Below are 10,043 nucleotides of genomic sequence, written 5' to 3' on the forward strand. Positions count from 1 at the left end.
GCGGCAGAGAGTGGTAAGGTGTGCAGTGCTCACAGGCACAGGATTCCAGAACCATGGTCCGGAGCTTGGAGGGTCGGCATCCCCGCATTGAGCCGGAGACATTCGCAGCTCCTAGACCTGAGTGGCAGCAACAGGCCACCTTTTGGTCAGGGCAGGGCATTTGGAGAGAAGATTAGTTGGCTTCTGAAGCTGATGCCCTCAGTGTTGTGACGCTTGACCCGTGGGGTGAGACATGGGCTACAGGCATATTGCTGAGGCCTGTCTGGCCAGAGGGCTAGAGGAGGTTTCCCAGGGGCAGTGTATTTAAGCTGTGAGCTGAACCAGGTGAAGGACAGGGCAGGGAAACTGCATATTTGGAGACCTGGAGGCCATAGCTGTCTTGTTAGAGAAACTGCAAGGAAACTGGCATATCTGCAACTAGGGCAGAAGGAAAATGTCTGAAGTGAGGCCGAGGGGTTGCCAGGGTCAGATGTGCAAGGTCTTGTGCCCTTGGAAGGAGCTCAGACCATGGTGAGGGCAGTGGGGGACTTGAGAAGCCCCTCTCTGAAGTATCTAGGCACTGGTCCCATGTGATAGATGAGAAGACTGAGGCCTGGCCTGAGGTTACCCAGGGAATTAACAGCAGAGTTGGGAAGGTTCCCGGAGTTGGGGCCACATTCCTCAACCTTCTCTTAAACGCTTACTCAGGAAGCCCTCCAGCCTCTGGCTGAGAAGCTGGGAGAAGATTCCTGGCAGCTCCCCACCACCACATGTCCCTCCCCTGCTCCATTGTGTTCTACGGCTCCCCAGACCCATGTGGTCATGGACTAAAAGGATATGAGGGCCAGGTGTGTACCCTGAGTCTCCCATCAAAGCAGACCAGGAGAGCGAGGCAGGGGGCTTGCTCAAGGGCGCTGACCGCTGTGTCAGGAGTAGAACCCAAGGCTCTTGACTCCTCAGAGTGTCCTGTCCACCTTCAGGTCTGGCTCCTTGGCCTGGCATTTAAGGCCCTGCCCTGTCCACTCACCTCCAGCCTTCCCACCCACCAGGACTCTGTCCTGAGATCTTTAGGCCATATAGATCAGACGTCCAGGTCCTACAAAGCAGTCTTCCACCCTCCTCGTGGCCCTGTGCCCCTCACCAAGCCCCTCAAGGGCAGTTACCCCTCTCTCCCACACTAGCTATTCCCCGACTCACTGGAGCCCCAGTTATCCCAGGTCCCACGTGGCTCAGAGCCAGGAGGAGGTGACCTAGAAGGCAAGGCACTGGCTGATGGGGAGGACTCCTTGGATGCCACACAGTGGTCTTAGTTCCGGCTGGGCTGCTTGGGGTAACCATCTCCCTCCTGCTCTCTCTTTCCCTGACGCAGAGCGGTCTGGGAGGAGAGCAAAGGGCAAGAAGAGCGACTCGAAAAGGAAAGGCCGCGAGGGTCCGAAGGGCAGCCCCGAGAAGAAAGAGAAAGTGAAGGCAGGGTCCGACTCAGTCCTGGGGCAGCTTGGTGAGTGGCCTGGTGCACACAGCCAGGCTCATACCATCACTCCACTTGCAGCTCCCCACGAAAGGCCATGGGGACCACCAGCATCCCTGCTGCAGAGTGGGACACCCGAGAGGGGTAGCCGGGCCCTTGCTTGCCCACGCACTCCTTCCAGCCATAAAGGAGGCTGGGGTCTGGCATCCTGAGAGTTCCTCTTTTGTAGACTGGAGACTGGGCCCAAGAGCTCAGGGACTGCTAGGCCATCCTGGGCCTTCCAGGAACCCAGCATCATGCTGGGAGGTGAGGGCCTGCCATAATTCTCTGTCCCTGTCCCCCTCTGCCAGAATGTCCTCAAATGGGCCTCCCTTCAGCCCCAGGAAATCTTCTGGGAGCCACCCAGAGAGACTCATAGGAGTGGCCCTGGCCCAGCCCATCTCATTGTCACAGACCTGCTGCCCCGTTAAGCACAGCAGTCCTAGAGGGACCCTCAGCCTTGGGCTTTGTCTCCTAGGATGTCACATGCTTCCTCTAGAGCACTTCTCAGGGCAGGCGTGGTGTCCCCTTCCCGACCTCACCTCTAGTGTAGAAGCCCCAGGTCATCTTTTATTTTCCTCAGTCTCAGGAAGGAAACAACTTGGTATCTAATGGGAAGCCCAGTCTCACCAGCTGCCGCCTCCCAAGACCTCAGTAAAGGAGGGAGGGCCCATAGCTGGAGCTGGCCCTGGCATCCAAAAGGGACCTTCTACCCAGATATACCTTGCTGTCCGGTTCACGCCTGACGCCCATATCCAAGTTACCTGCTTTGGAAGCTCTGAGAAGCGACACATGAAAATCTAGTGCCCCCTGGTGGCCTGAGGGTGCTTTCCTCCCTTCCTCCATCCCTTATGCCCCCAGGATACAGGGTGATGGGCAGGCCTGGGCGTCCACCTTGTGCAATCTCGAAGGGCCCTCGCTTGGTTTCATGCTCTGCTGTTGCCACTTTGAAATTCTTAAAATTTTTGAACAGGGAGCCCACATTTTCACTTTACGCTCTGCTTCTCAAACTGTGAAGCCTGTCCCAGGAGCAGGACGTCCTTCTGGGGAGAGGGGTATTTGGTGTGGAGCCTGCTTTTTGGTGGTGTTGGCAGGATGGATGGACGAAACAAGATAACTCAACAGGGTATAGCACAGAGGGAAAGAGGGAGGAAGGTATGGTGGTGTGCAGGGGAGGGTCAGAGAGGGCTTCCTGAAGGAGAGTGGGACACGCACCCGCTGGCATCTCACCTGCCTTCTTTCTCCCTTCGGCCAGGCCTGTCCACTTCGTTCCCCATCGACGGCACCTTCTTCAACAGCTGGCTGGCGCAGTCGGTGCAGATCACGGCAGAGAACATGGCCATGAGCGAGTGGTCGTTAAACAACGGGCACCGCGAGGACCCTGCTCCGGGGCTGCTGTCGGAGGAGCTGCTGCAGGACGAGGAGACGCTGCTGAGCTTCATGCGGGACCCCTCACTGCGACCTGGCGACCCTGCCAGGAAGACCCGTGGCCGCACCCGCCTGCCTGCCAAGAAGAAGCCACCACAGGATGGGCCCGGTTCACGGACGACTCCAGACAAAACCCCCAAGAAGCCCTGGGGCCAGGATGCTGGCAGCGGCAAGGGGGGTCAGGGGCCACCTGCCAGGAAGCCACCACGGCGAACGCCTTCTCACCTGCCATCCAGTCCTACGGCCGAGGACTGTCCCGTCCCAGCAGCTCCCGAGAGCCCCCCACCGCTGGCCCCCGAGACCCCGGACGAGGCGGCCCCAATGGCTGCCGACCCGAATGTCCAAGTGCCTGGCCCTGCAGCGAGTCCCAAGCCCTCAGGCCGGCCTCGGCCGCCCCGCGAGAGCAGGGGAACCCGGAGGTCGCCAAGTGCCAGGCCTGATGCCGGGACAGGACCGCCTTCTGCTGTGGCCGAGAGGCCAAAGGTCAGCCTACACTTTGACACTGAGACTGATGGCTACTTCTCTGACGGGGAGATGAGCGACTCAGATGTGGAGGCCGAGGACAGCGGGGTGCAGCGGGGTCCCCGGGAAGCAGGGGCTGAGGAGGTGGTCCGCATGGGGGTACTGGCCTCCTAAGTCACCCCCTACCCCTGTCCTGGGCCCTGCTCTGGTCCGCCCACGAGGCCTCAGCCCAGTCACAACTGCCATTTCCAATCTCTGCTGAGTGTCTCAGACCCTCGAGGCTGCCACTCTGTTGTGGTTTTATTTTTAATATAAAGAGAGTTTCGAATTCCACACTATTGTCTTTCCTCTGTGCTGGCCTAGGACGTTAGGATTCCTTACATGGCTCTGGCCACAAGGACCACACCAGGTCCTGGGCACCATCCCTGCCGCGGCAGCATCCCCGCCCGGCTCATGCGGTATTTCTGGGCTCCTGGCTACACGTAGGCAAGGTGAAGAAGAGCTCAGGACTCCAGCCTGCTGCCACTGGGTGACACAGAGTGTCATTTGGGCATTATTATGGCAGATGGGCCAGCCCAGGGCCTGTCCTGCCTTGCCCCCAAATCCCACTGGGGTCCATCTGGGGGGTCCTGCTGCACTCCACTGATCCCCAAGGAAGTATAATAAGTGATACCCAGCCAGAGTCTACTCACTGTCACAAGCACAACGAGCTTATATGAGAAAGCACTGAGGGGGCGAAGAGGGCCTGCTGGTTCCAAGGGAACCACAGCCGTTCCTGATCAACCCACATCATCAGAGCCTGCCCGCCCACCCCGTGACCCTCCACTCCCTTGCTGCTCTGCCCCTGCCAGCGCCCAGCCCGGCGGCTCTGGGAAGGGCTTCCCAGAATCCTTCCTGAGCTGTGCCGTTTTCTCAGGGGACTCCCAGCCAGCCAGCCGCCAGTGCCGGCGGAGGGCTGCAAGGGAGGGCCAGTGCCCAGATGAGGGGCGTGGGGCTCAGACTCGCCCACTGCAGAGAATTGCTCTGGGACTCCAACTTCCTTCCTTCCTTCGGGGCCAGTCTCGGCCGAGGTCTGATCACTCCCAGATAGCTGACCAGACCAGACCACTTGCCTTTTCAAGTTTCCCAGTCCTGCTAAGACATGAGCTTCTTCCTCAGTTTCCTTTTGGAAACTCCTCTTTCCAACAAGCAGTGGGATCCCGGGGCCCAGGACGCGTCAGTGACGGCCTGCTGGGGCTGTTTTAAGTGTTGCTGGATCTCCCTGGTTCCTCTCTCCCTCCGAGCCTTAACCCCCTTTCCCAGCCATTCCCTCCCTCCCCACCATCACCGTCCTGCCTTTCCCACCCCACCCTCTAGGTCCCAGGTAGTAGCTCTGAAGAGTTTCAGTGGAGTGGCCCCAGGGTGACAGCTCAGGGAACAAACAAAACAAGGAATTCAGTGAAAACGTGTTTTTCTTTCTTTTATGAATTACTCCTGGATCACTTCTGCCACTGGTAAAGCCAGAACTTCTCCAACAAGAACCTTGCAAAAGTCCAGTGAATCATTCTGTGGATGCCAAAGAATATTTTGACCATAATACAGCACAGCCTGGACCTGACAACTTGTCACTTGGACTATTTTTTAAACGGAGCTCTTTAGCAACCAAGTATAGAAACATGTTCATCGCACACGTCCGGGAGGCGAGCGCAAGCTCTTGGACGAGGATGCTGTTCTGCTGCTGGTGTTGGATTTCAGATCCCCAGGCTGGGCCCGCTGTGAGCTCTCCTGAACTCTGAGACTCACTGTGGGAGGAGACTGATGGCGAAACCAGCGTGGCAAAAGTGTTCCCATGGGGTTGCCCCCACGTGACACACGAAGCGCAAATCGGCGGGATGGGGAAGCGACTCGAGCACCCATCCCCGACTCCAAATTTTCAAGGTACGACAGTGGCATGATCATCGACACTCAAGTTTCATGTGAATTTTATCAAAACAGGAAACAAAGACAACGACTAAGTTTAAAGGGTCGGACAGATTTGTCCAGTCGGAGCAGACTCGGAGTGGGCTTCGAGGACTCTGGGCGTTGGGATGGCATGAGCTACCATGTAGAGTTTAGTCTGCCTGCCCGCCCGCCTTGGCAGTAGTGGCCAGTGCAGTGTCAGCATCAGCATCCCAACCCCATTCTCTGTTTACTGCCTTTGAATAGACCTTCCTTCCCCGTGCTTCGGGTCACCTCGGGCCACAACCTTGTCTGTGCTGGATTGCTCAGTCTGACCTCACAGGAAGCAAAAGGGACGAGCTTTAAAGAACAACCAAACTCTGCCGGGGGATGGGAGTGCCAGGAATGGCTCGGGTCCGGTAGACTCAGTACTTGCCTGTTTACCCTTCATCCATCCTGAGGCAGAGTCTGGGCTCCCTGGGGGTGAGGGTAGGGAGAGAAGCAGGGTGGGAAGGTAGTGGGTCTGGCCAGGGTCTGGACTGGGTGGGCCAGGCCGGGCAGCCAGCACTCTTCAGAGCCTCTATTCAAGTCGGCCTCTGGATTCCGACCCTTTTCCCGATTGGCTCTTGCTTTGGATTGAACTATCCCTGGGGCCCACATCCTGCACGGAGTCCAAGTGTCTGTAAGGCTGGGTGGCCAGGGTCTCCCAGGCCACGCCCTAGAGCTGTCCTTGTCAGGCAGCTGTCCACCCCTAGGATGTCCACCGGGCTGCAAAGAGGACAAGGATAACCAGCTCCCACTGCTGGCCTTTCTGCTATTAGCCACAGCCCCTTTGCTCTTTTTCCAGCCTGCCGACGGCTTTGCCGCCTCGGAGTTTAAGATGGGAAGCTGGGAAGAAGGTAGGAGGCCTTTTCCAGTCCAGAGGCTGAGGCAGACCTTTCGCTTGACCGTATGTGTCCACACTCACTGGCCCTCCTCAGGGAGGGAGAAGCTGCTCTGGAGCTCATCCGGGCTGTCATCACCACCCTCCCAAGCCCCACTGCCCACCTCCTTCCCCCTCATCACAGTGAGAAAGGATAATGTGCAAGGAAAGTATTTTTATGGATCATAAATGTATTTTAGAACAAATAAGGAGAAGAAAGGTAGAAGGGTTTATTTTATTAAATGAGCTCTGACTCGGTGACAGTGTGTGAGCATTTGCAGTGTGAAGGTCTCAGGTTCCTTGGAGAAGCCACCCAGGTTTCCAAACATGGGTGTTGGACTGTGGATGTGTGAGCCTGTTCCAAAGCACACCTTGTGTGTGTCCGAGTGCAGGCGTATCTGTGTGTGTCGTGTATGGGCACACGATGGGACTTGGGGGACAATTCCTAGAGAATCACCTGCTCGGTTCTAACAGACATTGGCAGCAGCTGGATCTGGCGTTTCCTTGCTTACTGCCAGACGTGGCCAACCTCTGCCCATGCCCGAAGCTCTGTAGAATGGCCTGGGTGCCTGTAGCAAGGCCCTTGGGGAGACCCCTTCCCATGCCCCTGGCCCAGCTGGCCACATTGGCCAAAGAGCCAGGCTGGAGTCTGGGACCTTGGTTGTTCTTTAAGGCACTTCCTGCTACTTTGTCCCTCAGCTGCACAACACTCTGTGCTCCACATCGGCTCGGGGTGGGGGGATGATATGAATGTCACAGGAGGAGACACCTTCTGTCTTTGTTTCAATGAAAGTGATGTGCCATTTGTTAATATACAAGAGAAATACTGAAAATATATTGAAAAGAGCAATTTTAAATTATTTTTGGCTTATGTTGCAATATTTATTTTCTTGTATTAGAAAAGATTCCTTTGTAGAGAAAAAATGTATTTTTCATTAACGCAAAAACCTATTTCTCCTTTTTGTACATTGTCCATGTTCGCTACCCTTCACGAGCAATAGAATGTATGGCCGCCTGGGGGTGGCCGGTGCCCGCGTGCCCTGCATGATTCTGTGTTGCCGCTGCCGCATAGCTCCCAGTCCCATCCTGTCCTGCTCACTCCTGGGGGTCTTCCAGAGCCCAGCCCCCACTAGGGCCCGTGTCTTCACGACCCCTCTGCACTCCTCATGTGTTGGCAAACGCAGTTAATAAAGCGATGTTTTCTGTGCTGGCTGGTGTGAGGCTCTGTTGCACCGGGGGCGGGGGGTAGAGGTTCACTGAAACAGCGAGTGTTCCCCGGCTGTCCGAAGGGACGTAGCAAGTGCTCAGTAGGCACCGGGGCTGGGCATATTTCATTTTCTCCTCACTGCTTTCATCCCCTGGAGTTCAGAGTGGATGATGGAGCTTCGCAAAGCCACACCCCTGCTAAGAGGTGAAGTTCAGGGTTCAAGTCGGGACCCCTTGAGCCACCTACCTGGGGCAGTGGAAAGGTTTGGGAGGAAACTCAGGCCTCTGTCCCTAGATCAGGAAAGGCTTTTGCCCAGGCTTGTTTTTCACTCATTATTTCCTGAGTACTTACTCCGGACCAGGCTCTGTAAAGTACGGGGAATGTAGCCACCATCTATCTCTGCCCTGGGGGAGCTCACAGACCAGCAGGGACACAATGAGGGAACTGGGAGGTACTACGGAGGCCTGGGCTGATTGGACAGGGGTGCATTCAGGTTACTCTGAGGAAGCAACGCCGTTCGTCATGCATGCATTCATTCATTCACTTGACAGTTAGTCTACTGAGCATACGTCTCATTCTGCCAGTGTGCTGGGTCGCACACTGGATGGCACCAGGACCCTGCCCTCCCAGAGCTTCCAGACTCCCAGGCGTCGTAGACTTGAAGAATAACTAGTTGCTCGCCCAAGGGGAGCTGGCTGGGAGGAAGGGACCACAAGCGCTCTGGGCAGAGGGCTCGGCAAGCGCAAAGATGGATTAAGCTACGTGCAGAGGGGTTTTGAACCTCCTCTGAGAGCCCAAGGGGAGGCTGTGTGGAAAGGGGCTTGAATTGAGACTCAAGGAATCTAGCTTCTGGGGCCGCTGGCTTAGTTGTTAACCACAGAGAACTGCCCCATTTCCTCACTGATGCAGTAGAAGGTAAGTCCCCGAGGGCACCTCCAGATCCAAAGTTCTGTGATTCCCCCCGATGCAGAAAAGTGATGGAAAGAAACCTGGGGTGAGTGTATGTGCTTTGAATGCCTGTGGAGGGAGGTGTCCCTCACTGAGGGGCCATATCCCTGCTGCTGGGACCTGGGAACCCTGTCTGACAGAGCTGTGTGGGTTCTTTCAGGGCACTCAGCTGAGAGTGAGAAGGGCTCCCTCAGCATCCTCAACCGCAGTCAGCATGAGGTGCTGGTGGATCAGCCCCAGGGTTGAGGGGGCTCCTGCTCGGCCAGCCCCCCTAGCTGTGGTTTGGGGCTGTCAGCTCTCTGGGCCAGCTGCCCTGGGCTCGGCACCCCAGCCTCTCCCTCCTCCCAAATCCAGGCCCACCTGACCACAGTGCTCCAGAAGAATGATGCAGGGGCTCCGTGGCCAGGCCTGCAGCTGCAAAGCTGTGGGGCAGGAGAGGTCAAGGTTCCTGTGGGTCCAAAGCAGCAATGTGCAGTAGAAATGAAGTGTGAGCCACATATGTAATTCTAGCAGCCACATTTTTAACAAGTAAAAAGAAACAGGTAAAATGAATTTTCATAACGTATTTTATTTAATGCATTATATCCAAACTATGATCACTTGAACCTGTAATCAATATAAAATAATTACTAATGAGCCAATGGCACAGGAATCCGAGGGGAGGCCAGGTGTCCACTCCCGCCGTTTCGTTCATGCACACATGGATTCAGCACTCACGGGGCATCAGCTGCTGGGCCCTGAGGGCTCTGGGATGACCACATGCCCCTCTGCAGAGACCAGGCCAGTGTGGGAGACAAACTTTAATCCGATAGTCCCAAAACCATGTGCAATGACACACAGACTGCGCGGCAGCGGGGAGGGACTCTCGTGCCCACCCTGAACTTGCCTTGTTCTTGTGAAACTCCTGCAGGGTAAGATCTGGGACGCCATCTGCTGCCCAGCCCTGATGCCGGATGATATGTGGTTTTTTTGCCACAATTTTTTTAAAAAAAGAATACTATATAGGAAAAAAAGAAAGTAACCCTGCTACATTTAATAATGTATGACTGCTTTGCTGCAACAACAAACACAATGTTAAGGAAAAAGAAGCCATTCTAAAACATTAAAAAGAAAAAAGAGGGGATTCCCTGGCGGTCTAGTGGTTAGGTCTTTGTGCTCTCACTGCCGGGGGGCCCGGCTACGATCCCGGGTTGGGGAACTATGATCTCGCAAGCTGTGCAGTGCGGCCAAAAAAAATTTGTTAATTAAAAAAAGTTTAATTTTAAAAATTAAAAACGAAAAGAGTTCACATTGGGCCTCTCTGCCTTTCCTAGAGCACCCATGACTCCCCTGGGCCCCCCAACTCAAACTAAAGTCTTCTTTTTACCCAACCCTCACAGTTTTTTGCACAGCACTGTAGGAAAATATGTCTGACCCAGGCTGAGGAAACCAGGGTTCTACTCTTCTCTCTGCCGTTGACTTGATGTACCTCAGTTTTCCCATCTGTAAAATGGGAGAAGAGGTTGGGGATACTGCTTTCTCTAGGTCCTGGGAGGAGGGTCCATGGTCAGAGGATGTGGTCAGTGAGGATCAGGTCAGAGTCTGCCGGGGCCCTTCATTTTACCTTAAGGCCAGCTAGGTGAGGTGGGGCTGGCTGGCAGAGGGGCTACATGAGCCTCCAGACTGAACTTGAA

General features: G+C 55.6%; 1 protein-coding gene across 14 annotated transcripts in view; it reads left to right on the top strand.

Moving 5' to 3' along the window:
- Nucleotides 1-7,423, top strand: part of JADE2 (jade family PHD finger 2) — a 51,627-nt gene extending 44,204 nt beyond the window's left edge. For 10 of the 14 annotated variants that reach the window (XM_030869604.2, XM_030869597.3, XM_030869601.3 and 7 more), the window contains 3 exons: nucleotides 1,349-1,477; nucleotides 2,742-3,397; nucleotides 4,876-7,423. In XM_030869604.2, coding sequence (XP_030725464.1) covers nucleotides 1,349-1,477; nucleotides 2,742-3,397; nucleotides 4,876-5,151 — 1,061 coding nt within the window. In that variant the 3' untranslated portion in view covers nucleotides 5,152-7,423. Of the gene's footprint in view, nucleotides 1-1,348; nucleotides 1,478-2,741; nucleotides 3,710-4,875 lie in introns of those variants that run through there. The other 4 variants (XM_060296228.2, XM_060296227.2, XM_060296226.2 and 1 more) reach the window with 4 other exon arrangements.
- The last annotated feature ends 2,620 nt before the right edge of the window (nucleotides 7,424-10,043 follow it).

The sequence above is a fragment of the Globicephala melas genome, chromosome 3 (assembly GCF_963455315.2).
Source record: "Globicephala melas chromosome 3, mGloMel1.2, whole genome shotgun sequence".
NCBI classification, from domain to species: Eukaryota; Metazoa; Chordata; class Mammalia; order Artiodactyla; family Delphinidae; genus Globicephala; species Globicephala melas.